The 20,000-nt window shown below is 38.8% G+C and overlaps 1 protein-coding gene across 1 annotated transcript in view; it reads right to left on the reverse strand.

The window, feature by feature from the left end:
• Nucleotides 1-1,394: 1,394 nt before the first annotated feature.
• LOC138019456 (vinculin-like) overlaps nt 1,395-20,000 on the reverse strand; it is a 28,302-nt gene continuing 9,696 nt past the window's right edge. The window contains 16 exon segments of the mRNA XM_068866251.1: nt 1,395-3,173; nt 4,436-4,526; nt 4,792-4,930; nt 5,856-5,895; nt 5,898-5,970; nt 6,585-6,730; nt 7,029-7,134; nt 8,882-8,973; nt 9,875-10,010; nt 10,222-10,283; nt 11,634-11,826; nt 13,710-13,861; nt 14,848-15,010; nt 16,120-16,265; nt 17,374-17,566; nt 18,087-18,232. Coding sequence (XP_068722352.1) covers nt 3,031-3,173; nt 4,436-4,526; nt 4,792-4,930; nt 5,856-5,895; nt 5,898-5,970; nt 6,585-6,730; nt 7,029-7,134; nt 8,882-8,973; nt 9,875-10,010; nt 10,222-10,283; nt 11,634-11,826; nt 13,710-13,861; nt 14,848-15,010; nt 16,120-16,265; nt 17,374-17,566; nt 18,087-18,232 — 2,021 coding nt within the window. The 3' untranslated portion in view covers nt 1,395-3,030.

Raw genomic sequence — 20,000 nt, forward strand, 5'->3', positions numbered from 1 at the left:
AAGGCATGCCTCGTTGATTTTCCCGGTAGAGCAAATTGCAAAAAGTCGATGTTATCAATGACTTGGCTATACAAGGAACTAAGTGTGAAACCTTCCATGATTTTAGCTATCTGAGCAGTAATAATAATCGGTGTTAAATCACTATCCACAGACTTGGGAGGTGACACTTTGGGCAGGGGTGGGACCAGTGATTCCTTCAACTGAGCTGGAACGTAGCCCTGTTTTAACGACGAGTAATACATGTCAGTGAGCACAGGACACAATTCCGCTGCAAACTCCATTAAGATCTTGTTGGGAATCGGACTAGGGCCTGGGAACTTGTTGGGCCTTATCTGTCGCAATGCCTTGTACACAACCCTTTGATTTACTAGGAACTCCCTAGGGGAGTAGGGGACGTCAAGATCCAGTTCACAGTCCGTCAAGTCAAGAGGAATAAAATGAGCAGTCAATCCCGCGAAGAAATCGTTGAAGCAATCAGCGAGAGCGGTAAGAGACGGGATGTTCTCATCCAGCATTTGAAAGGCCCAGCTATCGGTAGTACTCCTCTGACCTATCAACCCTTTAATCTCCTTCCACCACCGTTTCACATTACTATCTTTCAGGGTCGCGACTTTCCTTTCATAAAAGTTCTTTCTGCACGTCTTACATTCCTGCTGAACCCTAGTTTCTCCAATATTTATAAGTAGTAGAATCTTTACCGTGCAACACAAAGGACTTTTGACGCCGTGAGATTAAAGTCTTAAGCTTAGAGGTCATCCACGGTTTGTCAGATGAATGAAAGCCTTTGTATCCGAAGTAACGCTTCTTTTGGTTTTCAAATTTCCCGGGCGCCGCTATCTTGAATAACTGTGACGCCTCGCGGTTGCGCTATTGTTTAAAATTATTCACTTGTCGAAGTGGAAATTATCTTAAGACTTCGCGAGATTGACAAGACAGATGCCAGATTAGTTGAGGTGGTTGACAACATCTTTGCAACTTGATGTGATATCACTTAATTAATAGTCTAAAGGGAAGCCTTCGGAGCAATCAAAAACCTAAACGAACAAAAAAAAAACTCATTCCCTCAATGTTATCGAAGAACAGTAACACATCACGTTCTTTTAGAGTGGACGAGACCGTCCTTCATAAAACGCGGCAAAAGAGTATGGGGGGGGGGGGGGGGGAGGGTCGAGGGTCAAATTCAGTTGGTGAACTTGAAGGAAACCTTTCTGAGTTCAGGCTGCCTATAGCTTCTTGTTTTGATTTTGAGATAACAAAAACAATTCAACCGAAGGTTTGTGTCCTCCGTTAAACGGAGGTAGCCTACGAACGCAAACGTATCGTCCTGAAAACAGACTATAAAAACATATATATCGCCTTAACAATTTCCTAAAGGAAAACACTAGCCAGAAGTATCATTTTCACGCCATTTATACAACATTGTTTTCTTTCACTTATCGCATATCATAAAAATATATTATTTTATACCTACAAAATATTCGATTTATGAAGGTCAATGAGAATTTCCTATCAAATTTAATACTACGGAAACTAATTAAACAATCATGCACTGCAGCAAATGACAATTTTTTTCTTTAAACATTCACTCCATAATCTTACTTCAAACCGTGAAAAAGTTCCAAGATTCTACCTAACAACTTGTAACCGCGTGCCTGCCGCTGACAAATTTTAAATGTTTCCAAAGAAAGAAAATTATTCCACGCTACAGTCGCATGAAGGGGTGAAATTAGTCCCTAGAGATCGCTTTTCTTTTGGTCAGCACCAAGAACACGGACTCTGACGTAGTGAACGTCCATCTTTGTAACCGTTGACAAGCAATGTTATTTCAAATTTCTGAGCGTGCGCAGACGAGCCGGAAGTCCAAGATTTGCGGACTTCCTGCCTTGGAAGTAGCCAGAGTCCGTGTTCTTGGTGCTGACCAAAAGAAAAGCGGACTCTTTGAAAAAAAAATTGTTTCCTTCACGAGCCATAAGCAATTTTGAAATAAAACTAAAAATCCTAATTCATTCTGTAGGAGACATTTTAAAAGAAGAAATCATGCCTAAACGTAATAATTATTGTCAATCTCGAAGACAGGCAGCTGAATATCCGTCTTTAGTATTGTTACATTGGTGATGATTAAAATTCTCTGCTCTGATTGATTGCACTTGAGATAATCACCAACGTTGGTTTTTTTCAAAATGGCCGAAGAAACAGACGAAGGAATTACCTGTTTTTAAGAAGCATAGTTTTCAAATAACCACCTATGTAATTATACTAAAACACTCGGGCTCGGTGAATATCGGTGAACAAAACCTCGACTTCGGGATATTCACCTCGCCTTCGGCGAATAATTGTTAAATAAATTGGCGTTAACTGTAATAAAGCGGCTGTAATAAAACGCCCGTTAATTTGCCTTCCGCGAGTCACTAGACCGCATTCAGAAATGGTGAGCAATAAGTTATTTTTTCACAGGTACTGAGATTTATCCACGAAAATCAAAGTGAATAAAATTCGAACTGATTCTTAATGTAGCCAATAAAGATTACTTCAGTAGTAGTATGAGAAAACAAACGAGTGAGCGAAGCGAACGAGTGACTTTTCTGATACGAAACAACGAGCGAATAAAAATCTTACGGGCGCATTTTCCATGAAGTAATCTCTCTTTCCCTTATCTTTGTACTAATACGACCAACTTGCCTCGTTTACATGGAAAAAAAATACAAAAGAAATGCTGTGTTAGAGCGAGGCTAGTAGGTCCCATTGGCACGAAGAAAAAAGAATAATTATTCGCCGCCATTTATGAATACGGTCCATGATTTCTGGCATTCGCGAGTCGTGTTCTCCCAGCATGACGCACTCACCCATTCCATAAAAACGTTTTGGTGAACTATTAGCGACAATTAAAATCGTAATCAATATAATTTTTGCTTATTATTATTATTATTATCAAAAAACGCTAGAAACGCTTTAAGTTACGAAGTAGATTATGAAAACAAATATTTCATCTATGAATAGACTACACAGCCTATCCAAGTTAATGTATATGTTCTATCTTTTCTTGAAAGAAATTGCAGCCGAGCGCATCTTGACTGAAGCAGCTTCAGTCTCCTTAACAGCCTGCCGCACTGCTGCCATCAGGTTTTCTGCGCATCCCACAAGGGTTTCAGTGGCTTCCAAGTCTGCTTCCGGGTCTGAAACATTCCGTCGGAAAACCTCCAAATTACTATGCTTTATTTATTTAATAATTTTAGGAAAGAACATTGACAACAACTAAATAAATAAGGCAAGGGAGCCCAATAAGAGTTGAAAGCAGTTTTGATTTCTAGTGAAGCTATGATCAACGCAATTCTGGCAATTGCATGGAGAAACCTGAAAACTTCTGGCCCACCGGATAAATCACTATCCAGCGGACAAAAACTAGCAAAACCGGCAATTGAATTATCCAGTGGATAGTGATTTATCCAGCGGATAGAGCTATCCATCCTTTGAAGAACTGGGGCCAGGACTTCAACGGGGTTTAAACCCGTGACCTCGTGACACCGGTGCGACGCTCTAACAAACTGAGCTATGAAGCCATTGATGTTGATGATTTATTTCACATATCGTTCATTATGATTTCTTTTGTTTAAAAAGATATTATGGGATGCCCCCGCCAATGGCATAGGTATTTGCCCCCTGGGCATCCCATAATAGCTGTTGGAACAAGAAAATTCAAAATGGCCGCCGTATCGTCGAAGTAAGTTCTATTTGCTAACAATACCGCCAACAATACGGCCAGCTACGCAGGCTAGGACTTAAGTGAAGGATTGCATACTGAGGAACTTGTGGACTACTCACACGAAGGGAAAAGGAACGGAAGAAGAGAGAAAAACAGTGTTCATTTAACGAAGGAACGCCATTTAAACATTGGTGTATTTTCCCGTGCGATCCTCACGGGTGGAATGAGCTTCACACTGATTTTTGGCAAAAAAAAAAACCCAGAGAAAAACACTGGAAGCAAGGCCGAGAATCAACACAACCCTCTAGTGGCTAAAACCAGAATATAAATGATTTCAATGATTGGTTGGGGGGCGAGTGCCGTCACCGAAACCGCTTTAAATTCATGTTAACAACACATACAAGTAGGCGGCCGAAGATCTAAGGAATTCATTTTGCAAGTTACTCAGATAGAAAGAGAACACCGACCGACACTCATGAACATCTAAGTAAAGACAAAAAATTCGTTCGCCTCATTTCTTTTTCTCTTCTTTTCCGTGGAAACATTTCCAACCACTGACAAAAATACCCACTGACAATGTGAACTTGTGGACGACAGCAACTCGTTGAAGTGGGAGAGTAAGAAAAGTATAGTTAACCACCCCTACTCGGAAAAAACCTTAAAAGCTCCCCTCACTCAACCCTCCCTCCCTCCCTAAAACAAACATAAAGATAAAGCACTGTTTAGGGCACATACCGTCAGCTCCGATCATGGTGGCTTTGACAGTGGAGACAATTTTCAGCTGTGTGCTGATAGTAGGAATCCTTTCAATTGTTTGCGACAGGGTCTAAAATCACAAGCACAACAAACGTGAATTGCAAACTTTGAAGAGAAGCACAATTATCACCACACCCCTTTAAACTGACATCGTTACATAAGAGCTCTGTCAAACCCTGCTTGCGAAGATATAGGTTTTGGAAAATGTTTATAAGGAAGGTCCAACACTTTACACGCGTTCCGAAAACGTTCCCCAATCCCCCTGTGGCTCTTTTTATTCTTAATACATGCTGTCTAATCCTCTCGTACCCCTCCCTATTTTATTCGTCACTCACTTGACTGACTCTCTTATCAGGACAGTTTTTGGCAATCTTTGCAGAATATACTGATACTTCTTTGCTTGCCGCTGCTATTTCCTTCGCCAAATCAATCAGTTCTTTCTTGGACCGATGAGGCTGGCCTTCTTCTGCGTCCCTAGGAGGTAAATAGTTTGCTGCGAATTAGAGATTTCAATTTCGCCCTACGTAATTATACGATACACAAAAACGAGAGTGAATGCACTGAAATTCAGCTCAATCTTCAACAAAACAGTTAAACAATCTAAAATAAAACGTTGATTTATTTCTTTCCTCCGGTGGCTAAACTCGGCAAGGTCAGATGCTATCAATTATATTTTTAGAGATCAGGAAGGCCCCGAGGACATTAACGGAACTGAAATAAATTATGCTTTGAAATAATTTAACTCTTATTCGCTACTAATTGAACTGGCGTGGACGGCATTAAAGGTCTGAGAAAGTACTAAAAGTACATTCTTCCGCTCAGGTTTTCCAAGGAAATTTGTTCACGTTTTACTTAATAGTCAAAGAGAAAAAGCACAGAAATGGACCAAAATTCAAAATGCACATGCGATGCTTTCGGGCAAGCTTTTGTTCATCAACAGCCCACATTCGGCAAGGAATCATTTCAGTCGTCTTTATTCTTAAAACTGTTGTATTGTGCGAAAGTGCGTGACCTGAAAGGCTGTACTTTGGGTAGTTTGGTGTATTAGGAAATTCGCAACGTGTTTTGGTTACTTGATTTTTGGCATTCACGTTCTCATTGACCACCGACACCTTTGCTTAAGGGGGCCTTCTCACGGCGGTGCAGTTGATTTACTCACCTCTACTCGAAATGCAACTTAACGTTAACCCCGAACTTAGTTTCAAACAACACAGCTTGATTTGGCTGTCAATTTCCTGTCGTTAAATTTGGCTAACTTTCATGACACAGCCCGTTCAAGTTCCATACTGACCATAAAGTTAAAGTTAGATAGTGTTAAGGTCACATCAACAAATCAATCATTGATCGATGCCATTTCTGTTTTTATCAACTATGTCTCAATATTTGCGCACTGTTTTACCTCATAAACTGTGACATCTTAGCAAAGAGAATAGCCATTTTTTAGCAGCTTGGATAAGTTCATTTCCCTCTTCTTCCCATTTGAGAGCTTCTCTGTGCAAATGATGAGCCGCCATCTGAAAGACGATCAACAAGTTCCGTTCACATGACGCTGGACTACTGCATTCACTTTACTATTGCGTAACAATGGAGGGGTTCGAGCTAGATAGTATTAACATTTTTGACTACGAGCCTGTATCTTAGCTGATGTACACCTAAAATGTTCTATCACGGCTTCTACGTTAGTTAGTGCGTGGGTGCAACTTGAAAATTCAGTGTGACTCTTTCGACAAAGTACAGGGCCTCTGTACGTGTACTTCGGTAAATACAGAGGATACGCACACGGAACCTAAAACGCATTGTGAATTTTGTGTTACAAAAAACCAGCGAAGACCTCAACGAACAGCCAATTACATCACAATTCAATGTTCAAAAACAAAAACAAAAGTCGACTGCCATGTTTTTTGTGCGAATGTGGACCTTTTTCAGGGAGAATTAAATGCCTCTCCAGTTACAAACTACGTTTCTTAACACATTTCGTTATTCAAAGCTGTTGACATCATCCGGGTCTACCTGCACATCGTTCTCAAAAGACGTGTAGCTTTGATTTTCAGAATATATGACATTTCATATCATACTGTACTCTTATTTTACGCGTAGTTTTGTTGTACATGCAATTTTTGAAACTTACCGCCATCCTGTTATCTTCAGGCGGTTGTTCTAACACCTGTTGAACCTGGACCATTTCATTGTATGGGAGGGGTGGGCGTGGAGGTGGTGCAGTTTCCTTAGGGAGGGGTGGACGGGGTGGAGGCACCTCCTGTACTGGTGCTGTTGCTGAAAGTTGAGAAAGACCACATCATTTACTATCGAGTTTCTTTAGATAGGAAGGCTTTCAATCGAGTTTTGTAAACATAAGTAATTTTACTCAGGTGCGGAAAATAAAATTATACGTTACGGAATTAAATAAGGACGCTTGTCAGCGATAGGATCGAGAAAACGAGTGCATCCATTCGTGTATTTTAGCGAACATAAAGTAAAAAAGAGTAAAGAAAAAATACTTCTCCAAATCGGGCAGCCAGAAAGACTTCCCGCAAGGAGTACTCTAATAAATAAACCAGCGCAACATTCTCACCAATTTGTAAACCCGATATATCAGGTGGAGGCGGAGGAAACTCTTCTTCTTCAGGCTGTGCTGCTCCGCAGACTATGACCCGCACTCCAGTCACAGCATCTTGCAACTACAAACATTTCAGAGAGGAGAGAGACGAGTTCTCCAACAATATTATTCCCTTCCCTGCCTTGCTGACAACAGCACTTCAACAGTGTCTTCGCCAGAGTTATTCGTACGTTTTATCAATCAATCAATCATTTATTTTAACACGTTACGTCAAAGAGCTATAAAGCTCGTTCAAATACGAACGTGTATAAATAAAATCTATAATAATTACAGCCATATAATACAATTCAATATTAAAAACAACAAAAAGCCACATACTAAAAACGTGACTTGGAAAACGCTAAAACTCGATCTAAAAGCAGTTAAAAGCTACAATTGTACACTATAAGACACGTTCTAAAAAAACTGCAATCCTGCAATTTACTTCTGAAGTCACTAAAATCACTTGAAAGACGCACATGAGAAGGCAAACTGTTCCATAACTTAGTTAATGAATAAGTGACAGAATTCTTCTTAAATTTACAATTAAATTTTGGTAATTCCAAATTCAAGCCCTCGCCTCTTAGCCTATACGGTGTATGCCTGTATTTAAAAAGGCTAGCAATATATGTAGGACCCGTACCATTTAGACATTTAAAAAGAAGTATTAACGCCTGATGTAAGCGCCTACAATATAAAGATGTCATGCTAGCCGCAGTGAGCAGTTCGTCGTATGACATTAACTTGTTGTGCCCGATTAATGTTCTCAAATATAACAGTTGCCATCTTCGAGACGGTTGCGTTGACCCGTACCTATGCCTACAAACAAAGGACCACAGTATTCGAGATGAGGTAAAATAAATGCTTTATAAAGTTTTATCATTGCATCATGAGGAAGAAACGCCTTATTCTTCTCAGAGCAGAAGCCTTGGCATAGGCTTTCTTTAGTTGATCTGATATGTGTTCTTTATAGGATAGGTCCTTGTCTAAAGTTACTCCAAGAATCTTGATAGATCGGAGAAATTCTATTTGAGCATTATTAAGAAATAAAGAATAATGATAGGCACAGGGTCCGACAGATAATGCTTGAGTCTTAGCACAGTTCACTGTTAAATAGTTGGACTCAAACCACGACGAAAGAGCCTGGAGATCCTTGTTGAAGGAAAATTCTAGAATGGTGGGAGATACATCTGACAGGTAGGCAGTCGTGTCGTCAGCGTACAGCCGCAATGAGACATTAGGAACACAAAAATTCAAATCATTAATGAATATGTTGAACAACAACGGACCCAATAGTGAACCTTGAGGAACGCCAGATTTAACTGTTTTGAAGTCAGAGCATACGCCATCTAATCTGACACATTGTTGACGACCTAGCAGGTAAGTGGACATCAGTTCCAATGCACGTGTAGAAAAGCCATAGGCCTTCAACTTCGCGAGCAGAAGGCTATGGTCTATGGCGTCAAACGCTTTGCTCAAGTCCACAGCGACCGCCGCTACAGCTTCCTTGTTATCAATACTGCTCCTCCAATCTTCCGTCATTTTTAGCAATGCAGTGCAGCAAGAGTGAGTTTTCATAAATCCAGATAAGTTTGAAGACAAAACGTTATGAAATGCATTCCAAGTTTGGTCGTAAATGACTTTCTCAAACACTTTGGCATAGAAATGACTGGTAATATTGGGTTATGTACTTGTTGTGCTGTAATGAATACCTAACTAAGTACTTCAGAAATGAAAAAATCTTTCGACTTTGCCTCCCAATTTGTTCGCATCAGCGATACAATATACATTAAACTCGCGCAGAGGTGTTATGCTGCTGGCTAACATACCTTTCTCGTGGACTCCCGAAGGTTCCTGTGAGAATTTTTATCAGTAGGATTTGTGGCAACAGCTTTAGCATTAATCACCAGAGGTGTGATAGCTATTTAAAAGATAAAAAGTCTGACTGAAAAGCTGAAGCAACATACCATTTCAGGAACGTTCGCGGGAGGGTTTGATAGAGGAAGAGGGGTGGGGAGGAAGGGGGAACGTTGGTTCCTGGGCGCTTTGCAACTTTTTCAAACAATCAGACGATGGTAACATTTCTCCATAAAGAACTAGAACGCAAAGTGCAAAAGCCCTTGCATGTGATGGTGGTGGTCATACAGCTGGAGATAAAAAACGAATCCAAACTTCCACCATGTGAATAATTAAACCATACCAAATCAGCCCACAGGAAGTGTTACCGTCATGATTAATTACCAATACACTCTAATACTCTATTATTTATTACTTAATTACTTACGAAGAATAAAGGGGGAGGGGAAGGGGGCTTTGAAGAGGAGGTAACTTCCTTCCACTGTATGGGAGTGGGGGGGGGGGGGGGGGGGGGGTCTTATTAGAGAGAGAGGGACCATGTTTGGGAGGGGGCAATTATAGAGGAAGTAGGGTGTATAAACTGGACAAACGTGTATACAAGAAAATTGCCAACATATGTTGTGAACAGGGCCTTCATATCAGAACTTACAGTCAAATGATATGTTACGATTTTTTAAGTATAATCTCTTCAGTTTTGTCTTTCCTTTTTTAATTGTACATGCATCTGCAACTACTAAAATTCATTCAGGTAATTATTAAGGAAGCACCTACAGCTCAACGTTTTCACAAACTAAGCATGAAGAAGGGTGTGGTAGGTGTGTGTGCCATAAAAGTCGTATTCTCCCAAACCACGTGAAGTACACGTAGATAGCACAATAAATGTTTTGAGCAGGTTTAAACTCTCTTTCAAGTATCACTATAAATATTATTAGGAGCATAAATTAGAGCTCAACATAGTCACTTACAATTTCCCAAAGCATCTTTTGCTGTTTGTATCTTGGAAACATAGTCTGGATCTAAAGAATTTTCCATCTCAGCTTCGGCGACATCTACCACCCTTTTTGCTCGACGAGCAATGTTTGAACTCTTTGTAATCAACAACTGATAAAACAAACAGATATGCTAGGCAGTTAATTTACTAATTTACTTTCATTACTGGTAGAGGTAAGGTATTCTCACAATCTTTCAGAGAACGCAAATAGTGAGTAAGTTTCATTTAAAATACTGGAACATCAAGGCATACTATTTTTTCCATGCTTCATAAAGGATAGCTGGTAAAGAAAACAAAAAAAAAATTAATAGTATCTATCACCTGGGGATTCCCTTGTTCCATAGCAGCATTGCACATTTCTGCATCCTGGTTAATTGCTGTCTCTGAAGGTGATGAAGTAAAGGAGCAAAATAGAAAATATGTTACAAATAAAAACTACTTTTTATGCCTTAACTCTGTTGAAGATTGGTTATCTGGACTTGGAAGATGGACGGTGAAAACTGCAGGTTGCAGGTAAGGGTTCCAGGTCATTGTTTCACCATAGCTGAAATGACACAAATCTTTACTAACGCAAACATTAGGTCAAAAAACAGTATGCTCTAGATAACGTTTAAGCCTAAGATTAGCATGGGTTTGGGTTGTTTCAGTTATGGCAACACCATGACCTGCAACCTGCAATTTACACCCTTTGTATGGAAGACAAATAATACACGCTTTATCATTGAAAGAGAACTGAAAAAAGAAAGATGTGAAGCCACTTGTGTACCGGTACATCTTTATTTCCCACAAGGCAACAGGACCCAAACTGAATCAAGATTCTCTTGAGTTTGGGAGGGGGGTGGATGGCAAAGAATAAGAAAAGAGGGAGCACTGATGATTACAGTTGTCTCTAACACTGATGACTCATTAAGTGGATCAACTTCATAGGGGGTTCTCAAGGCAAGGTTTATTCCCGTTGAGGCCACCACAAATTTTTAGGTGTCTATAACAGGCAATTGCTTAAATTGTCCAGATACATGTAACCGCAAAGATCACTTCTCTCAATTACATCTATAATCTGCACTTCAAACATTTTATTTCATAGAGCTCTTTTATGGGAACACATGAGCCCAACAAATCTACCTACTCCCAACTTGTTGGCTTCATAGCTCACTTGGTAGAGCATTGCAACGGCATCGTAGATGTCACGGGTTCGAATCCAGTTGAAGTCACCTGAATTTTTCAGGTGTCTATAAGAGACAATAGGGAGCTTACGAAACGACGGCGCCGACGGCAACAACGACACTACAAAACAATAGGTTTAGTGAGCAAAAACAATGGCTCTTCACGTGCGTTTTACATTTTGGTACATTTCTTTGCCGTCATCTCCTAAATGACGACGTGAAATGACCAAATTCAAGGTTCTGTGGAGGACGTTAGCACATGACGATGAACTTTCAGTTCTCTCTCTACGCTTCCAACCCATTCATATCAGTTTAATTCCTCGACAGTTACTACACACTTTTAACGCGAAACGACATGAAACAGTTTCGCAGTGATATGAATAACGTGAACTCGTATTTTTAAATGAAGTCCTCGTAGCCGTCGTCGTCCTCGTTTCGTAAGCTCCCTAATACTTGCTTAAATTGTCCAGCTACATTTAAGTGCAAGGATCATTTCCCTAAATTTCAAGGTTTATTCCTATTACCGGTAATCTCTTATCACAAATTAAACATGTGTGTACATGAACTAACCACAGGCTTCAATGAATTTTCCAGTGTCTGTTGCACTATCCACTTGAGTAGTCAGGGTCTGCATTTTGTCCTTCCAATTGTCACGCATACTTTCAAAATGCGTTGACACAGCAGGGGCATCTCCCGGTGAATGTTTGCCATAATCCAGAAGGATTTTAGCTACATGGGAAACTTGAGGAGTCAATTCCTTCAGCTGTAATAAACAATCACATTACCTTATAGTCATAAATAAACTGTAAACACTAGTAGATAAGCCACATCTTTTACCATAAAATTTTGTTTAAAATCTACACGAATATCTTGCATGAGATTTTCATAATCACCCCCAAAACCCTGAAATAAGTCTGTTTTAAATAAACATCAACAGATACTGTGGAAAAGTTATGAAAACTGGTAACTACATTTGCAAGTTTTCACTTAGATCTTTCCCAAGCAAGAAAATACCATGTAATTTTTTGAAAACTTGTGACGTAAAAGGCACACAGTTTCTCCTTTGTTTACAACTTTGATGGCAAATTTGTCAAAGAAATTATTCACTAGTGAGCTTGTTTGTCACAAAGGGATGGCTTCCAAATGTCCCTGTACACATGGTAAACAAAAGGAATCTCGAAAACGTCCATTTCGCTTTGCTTTGCCTGGTTACTAAGCAAAGTGTGTAGACAAATGAACTTGCTCAACAACAACAAGCTGTTAAGTAGATTCCACTGAAAAAAATGGAGAAGTTCACAAGGAAAAGCAGTGCTGTTTCCAAACAAGTTGACATATTCTTTAAGCTTATATACAATTTGGAGGGTTAAATGGTGTATTTAGGTCTTATTTAGACTACTAATTAAATTAATGATCGATTCAAGATGGCAAAGACTTAATTTAAAAAAGCTATGAATTTTTGTCAGATTATTATTTTTCAGATCTTGATGCAATGTAATGTTACACTCATCAATTTTCTTGCCTTCTTCTGACTGCATTACAATTAAATACAATCATCTACACTAACAATTTTTTCCGGCCTTTAGTGTGCTCATAGAACAAATTCCAAAATGTATGAAATTTGATGTGCGTTAAGTTTTGCCTGCAAGCCTACCCACAATCAATGCATTAGTCACTGATGCAAGACCATCAGTGTTCTGATTTATTAATAATGCAACAATTACATGTATTTAACTGTAACCATTTTCATTCAATCAATTCAAAGGTCAGTTCCCTTAGTGTGGAATTTTATTCTGTTTGTTCAGAATTTGGAACAACAATGCCCTTTGTTTTGCGATGGCCTCAGGCTACCTAAGACACTTTCAGAAAAAACTACCCAGGGAAATGTTCCTGCTGGGAATAAACCAAATAACCTTTGAACACAGCAAGATCTGTTCTACTGTATATGTGTAATGATTTTAACAATAACCTGTACAGAAAACACCCATAACCACCCCCATCCTACTTTTTGGTTAAGGCTGACCAGTGGCTTTCTTATGAACTTAATGTTTCATCGGAAATTAGCTTGGAAGACTTCTTAAGAGCTTCTCAAAAATTTCTCAGGAAATTCTGTAACGAATCCACTAAAATTTTTCAAATGATTACATAATAATATAGTTTTATTAAGCAGTATCTGGAGAACCTTATTAGTAATCTATAGTCAATTAGCCTACCTTAAAGTGTTATGACCTTTGGTATTTTGTCTTATTAGAACCAGTGTCACTGGTCGGGATAAATGTACAGTGTAATAATTTATTGGTTCTCATACATGTATGTAAGTACTCATATGTGAGAACTTAACCAGGGCCCGATTGTTCGAAAGCTGATTAATGTAATCCAAGATTAACTAAACTTTTGTTTCATGTTTTCAACTTTTTGGCAAAAGTTTCTTTTAAATTAGCTTATTTTTGTTTTTCAACATTGACTTCTTCTAAAGTTAAGCTTTGCAGAATATCATCGCAGCATTTGGGAGTAGAGAAATAAACTCCTTGGTTAATTTATAATCTGGGATAACTGGTAACCGCCTTTTGAATAACTGGGCCCAGATGTTTGTCTTTTTAAATCAAGTTTTTGGGGCCCCAATGAGACAAGCTTGCACTTAGTACTCACTTCCTCAGCATTTTGACGTATCTGATCCAAGAGTCTCTTGTTAGTGTTCCCACCAGCATTTGCCAGTTGAATAGCAGTGTCTGTAATTTGATTTGCCTGATGCTCAAATGAACCTGCTGTGCTCTCAAACTCAGCCTCACGTCCTGGTGCATCTGCAAATAACAAGAAACTGGTAAACACTAAATGGCCAAGAAGATATGAATGTTCTTTCAAGGCCATTTTTTGGGGGAGAGGGGAACGGAACAGACTACTGTAAGCAACGGGCAGGCCTTCAGAAGGGTGCAATGACAAGATGCAAATTATACGAAATCTGCAGGGCAGATTACCGCTATGTGATTAGAAAGGCCAATTATGCGATTTTTTTCTGAGCAATTTGAAGTTCAGGATAAGAAAAACACTTTTGTACTGCCATTTTGAACACAAGGGAACAGTAATTATGCATCTTGATCGACATTATATTTCTGAACAGATTGGCTAATCTGAACAAAGGGCATGCTTGTTTTACACCAATAGGTGACTCTTTACGAATGAGACTCGTACCAGGCCCATGCAAAATAATGCCATGAACTTTGAATGTTTACAAAATTGAAGGTGACAAAGGCTTTTTAGCCTTTTTCTAAAGTAAATCATCTTAAAAATGGCGTATTTATGCAGGAATTCCAAAGAAACTTGTTGATTTATGTTTTATTTTATGAATGATGTGTGTTTTTTGTGAATTATACGATTTTTCGTTAATTGTGCGATCGAATGCAATTTAAGGCTGATTGTGCGAAATTGCACCATCGCGTAATATCAGAAGGCCTGTACAGGGAATGCAGTCCAATTTAGGTTCAAAAAACAAATTTAAAACTCGCAGAAATTAAAATAAACAGCATTTATGGAATCAAGAAGAATTTGAAAAAAAAAAAACAGAAGGAAAGACAGTGACGTGAAAAACATGTCGCCAAGCACTTCACTCTTTAATTAACAGCAATGTAAATACAATGGGAATGCTGTTACTATTAACAGTAATAAAGCTTTTTTATGTTATATAATGTACACTCAACTCATTGGTTTTATATTTCTGATAAACGAAAGGTATTATTTCTGGGAGCAAGCAGAGACAATAATAACTATAATTAATTTTTTGTTCCTTAACCTGGGGGAGCCCGGGCAGCTTTCTCCAACTGTTTCAGACTTGATGTTGTGTCCATGAAATCTTCAGCAACCTGAGCAACAACTGCATTTTGCAATTTGTTGTTTAGTTCCTCCAACTTTTTCTCAATCTTTTGAGCTACACCAGCTGCCTGTGGAGAGTTTCCCTGAAAAAATGGATGTTACGCAGTCAGATGATAGAAATTAGACATGCTTGCCACAACTGGTTTGTCACTTTGTCCCACGAAAGGATATTAGTATAGCAGATAATAATTATTAGGCTAAGCACACTCCTCCTTTACCTAAAATGACATCAACCCCCTGGCCAGTTTATGGCAGTGAAAAGGCTTAGAAATCCCAATTTCAAAGATTCTGCTGTGAAGGATAACACTGCTCTTAGCTTTATATAATATATACATGTATAATGTATAATAATGCTTTCCAAGAAGAGATAATAAATTATTATGATTGGTCACACAATAATTAATTATTCAGCCTGGTCTTGAACAGAGATGCAACTAGGCGAAACACAATAGGACCCAAAGACCATTGTCAGACCATGACACTAGGAACCAAACCTTGTACAAACCCTTGCTTGTGTCAATGGAAAACACATTAATTTTTTTTGTTTATACTGAAATAAATGATTGTATTTGAAGTGGGAGTAATAGATGCCATGGTGAAGTGAATGTATGTACAGCTAGCTGTCTAAAGTGACAAAAATTTTATTGCTCAATACTGTAAATTGCATGTAAGTGCAAGGATCACTTCAATCTTTTGATGTTTAAAACTGTTTAGAGCTACACATAAAGTGCATTCCAATTTTAAATTATCCTTTTTTCCTCATTTGAAATAAAATGCTACATTGAATGCAATCAAGAGAATTTTCGAATAACTTTTATACTTGTACAACCAGGGCCAGTTGTTCAAAGCCTGATTTTAAAAGCTACGACGGAAATGTACATGTAATCCTGGATTAATGAAAATGTAAATTATTGCAGTTCATTTTCTGATGAAAAAAAGGTTCCACAAGATATTTAGTCTTCAATCTTAAATATGCCTTTGTTTTTTGACAGGCAAAATTCAATCCCGGGTTGGTACATGTATGTAATAATTATTGTTAATCAGCTTTTGAACAACTGGACCTTGAAGTGTACTTCACGCATTAAGTCAGTACAGGACTTGAAAATAATTTTGGATTGTTGAATGCTCTCCCCATCAATGAAAAGGCGAGTGTAAATGTTCTGAGATTATTAAGAAACAGCAGTAGACATACCATCCCTCTTCTCATCATGCTTGCGATTTCATCAGTAAGTTGGTCAAGCTCATCACAAAGCTGCAAGATTGCACTCCTCTCCGGGCCAGAACATTTATCAGCTATGACTCGACCCTGGTCAGTGCACTCATGGATAGCCCTTTCACCTGCAGAAATAATTGGACATTATGCTTCTGTGATGTAAGCACATCAACATGAGCTTAGCCTAGTAGCTATTTCTGGTAGTCCAATTTTAGCTGACAAAGTACATGTACCATAACATACATTACTGAGACTGCAACTCATGTCAACTAAACACATGCAACTTTACATACTGTTTTTGTCACTATCTATGAATGAACAGGAACTCAGGGATATGTTCCCAGATACATGTACAGGTACATTGTAAGCAACAAAATAATAGTCTATGCTGTTTTATAACGTTACAGTACCCAACACCCCTACCGACATGACAGGTGGTTGTATGTCACAATGAACAACATTAATTTTAAATTCTAGTGGTGCATACCATTTTTGCTGGCATACACAAGTTTTTGCAAAACAAGAGTTTTCTATCTATAGTGTTGTCCTTTTGATATTGATCTCTCAAATGCTGATAATTATAATTTTCTTTGATAAGTTTTAGTTTTCAAGAGAAGATGATGATACATAGATGATGATCCAAGAATTGGAAGATGATGATACATAGCTGCTAAAGGAATGATGCATTTAAACTAGCCAGGTACAAACCACAGGTCACAGGTCACAAGTCACAGATCATTGCTTTACCGATACACAACAAAACCTAACCGTTTACCAATGCTAACGTTACGTCTAAAAACTTTTCTTTAGGTCCAATGAGGCCAAAGGTTAGCTTTAATGAATGTTTAGGACTCTCTCTGTGACTTGTGAACTGACTGTGTTTTGTACCTGCCACTTTACATCCCTCCAATGATGCTATAAATACTGAAAATATCTAAAGTTGGGTTTGGATTCCTTTGTCCACTCATTGCACCAAAGGAAAGGCCAGCCGACATTTCTTGCATGTTTAAAATGTGTGATTTTGTTACTCATGATAAAGATAATGATAGTGATACCGACAACAATAATGACAACAGTTGGGACATCTCACAACAAGTCCAACCAGTGGTCAGAGCCAGATATGAACCCAGAGCAACTGCATCCAAATTCAATGCCCTGACCACTGGACCACAGTCCACCCACAACAAATAATTATAAAGAACAAACCCATAACAAACTATATTGCACTATAACCTAAGCCAGAAGGGTCTGATGAAGGATTGTTCATCCACTGATGGACCTGATCCATTTTTCCTGCAAAGGTGGTTGTTGGCCTTCGCACACCAGTCTGTTCTTGTACCAAAGTTGCATTCTGCATTTGAGAATTCAAATCTTCAAGAAGCTGTGCAACATCCCTGTTGAGTCTTTGACCCTCTGGTGTTGTGCCCTATGAAGCAAAACTTACATCATTCTTCTAATATAAAATAATTTAAAATGAATAGCTACAGTTGGTTGAGTATTTTTTTAATAATTTGGCTAAGGAGAGAAAGTGGAATGGAGGATAAAACATACTGTAGTAAGAGCTGTTTACAAAAGTCTGCCAAAATTCATGAATACTATAATTGTTCTTACACACAATAACAATTATTGGAAGCAATGCCAAGTTTGCCCAACCATGCAACTGACAATTTACTGGAGCTGTATCTCTTATGGTGGTTTGCTTAAAAGTCTTGTGCCGTTTTTTTCAGCCAATGAAAATAAAACCAGAACCAACTGTGACTTGCATGCACAAAACTTCCAGTGCTTTGTGCAAGGGGCATTAAATTCTGAATAGCTCATGGCCGTGTTTGTGCCGGTTGGAACTGTCAGAACACCAGTAATGTTTTGCTATAAACCCCTTTAACTTGAATTTTATGTATCAACCATGATGACATCATTCTGCAAAACTTTTTAACTGGATAACCAACCTTGCCCAGTTTCCTTAGCTGTGCCAAGTCTCCCATCAACTGATCCAGATCATCGCACACTTTCTTTATCCTCCCTTTATCTGGACCTTGACAGGCATCTGCAAACTTGCGCCCCTGTGCAATGCATTCCCTGACAGCTCTCTCACCTGTAAAGAAATTTTTTTTGAGAACATATCCTGTTTAAGTTGTATCAAAATGGTAAATTGCTATCATGGGTTTGCAGTGGCAATTACGGCAGCATCTCAAGTACACATAATTTTACATGTAATTTTCTTAAAAAACGGACTTCCTCGGGACATATACAAAACATGGACCACCCTTGTGGACCCGTTCCATGGACTACCCCTGAGGACCACCCCTTATTTTGTAAAGTTACAACCAGAAAAATCTTTAACGTAAGAGATTAGTGATACTCACAATTATCTGGACATTTTAATCAGGAGCCTATGACAAGGAGTAAACAACTACCATATTAAGTCAGTATTTTTGCAGACCAATCTATTTTTAGTCTACCTTTTCTGCAAGAAACAGAGACAGTTCCCGTTTGGTGACGGTATGATGTCAAGTCAGTTTCTTGTGATTGGTCATTGGGCTCCTACAGGAGTTTCAATTGAGGGAAATTCAATCCAAAAATAAATAGCAGTCTGTGAAAATGCCCTAGGAGCGACAACAGCCCTTGGCTATATTCCTGTCAGGTATGGGCTACTGATTTCTGCTATTGTCTCTTATAGACACCTATACAACCTATTTGGTGGCTCCAAAGGGATTCAAATGAATGAACGAATGAATGAATGAATGAATGAATGAATGGCTATGTGGCTGATCGCTCCACTCGGGGCTTTTCAGGGTCAATGAACACCACTTTGTGGGGGACTTTGCCAGATTGCTTTTTTTTTCCTGGTGCAAATGGCAGTCATGCAGTTCACCGTGATCTTAGCTGAATAACAAGTAGTTTACGCAGGTGGCCCCAGAACAGAATGAGCGAGAAACCACCACAGCGGGGACTACGTCCCCTACTCTTCTCAAACAGTGCGTGATGTGATGTGAGATGGGGCTGTGGTTCCAGTGACTTTGCACAGGATAGTGTGAAAAGTCCTCTGACACTAAGGTTGTTAATAATCATTGTTTATGAAAACACTTTGAGAACTTGGTGCTGCCTTCAGTCACTGGAACAACAACTCTGAACTTCTTAATATGTCCAGCTGGAAGAATTGCCTTTAATTTTCCTCATGTTAATGTTGAAATCTCTGTTGCAGTCCCAGCAAAGATACTGTAAGTAAAAAAATACCCACTTGCGTGATGTGTACACACAATCTTCATCTACACAAGAAAATCTCCCCCAACTTACGCAGTTAAGAAAATTTACAAGTGACGAAAGATTTCTTCGGCCGTTACAGGGACCTACAGTTTATCGTCCTTATTCAAGAAGAGTAGAGAGTCAATTGCGAATAACCTTTAATAATTTTCTAAAATTCTAACAAACCAGCGATAGATGAATAGTCAATGGAGTGCTACCTAAACAACGGCACTTTATTTCTTGCTAACGGAGGTTGAAAATTATGCAAATTGTTGTCCTTTAAGTGATCAAAAGCCTCACCAGCTAAGTATGCATGTTTACCCCAAATTAAAATGTATTTTCCGAAAGATGGTTCAAATACTATGCCTAGCTTCACGAAAATTAAAAAGTACAATAATAAACGATTTGATATTTACCGTAATAAGAACTAAGTTAAAGTGACGATCACGAGCGCCACAGCAAAAAGTTATAAATTTAAAATTCCAGGGCCCACTCTCACACAAATAACCATGCAAATGTGTATGCGTCCTCACTTCAACTTTTTGGAAGGACAATTAAAATGTCACTCAGGCTGTGACTTAGATTTCCAGTGAAAGAAGCAACATGATAGTTCCCAA

Source organism: Montipora capricornis, chromosome 10, assembly GCF_036669925.1.
Source record: "Montipora capricornis isolate CH-2021 chromosome 10, ASM3666992v2, whole genome shotgun sequence".
Taxonomy (NCBI): domain Eukaryota; kingdom Metazoa; phylum Cnidaria; class Anthozoa; order Scleractinia; family Acroporidae; genus Montipora; species Montipora capricornis.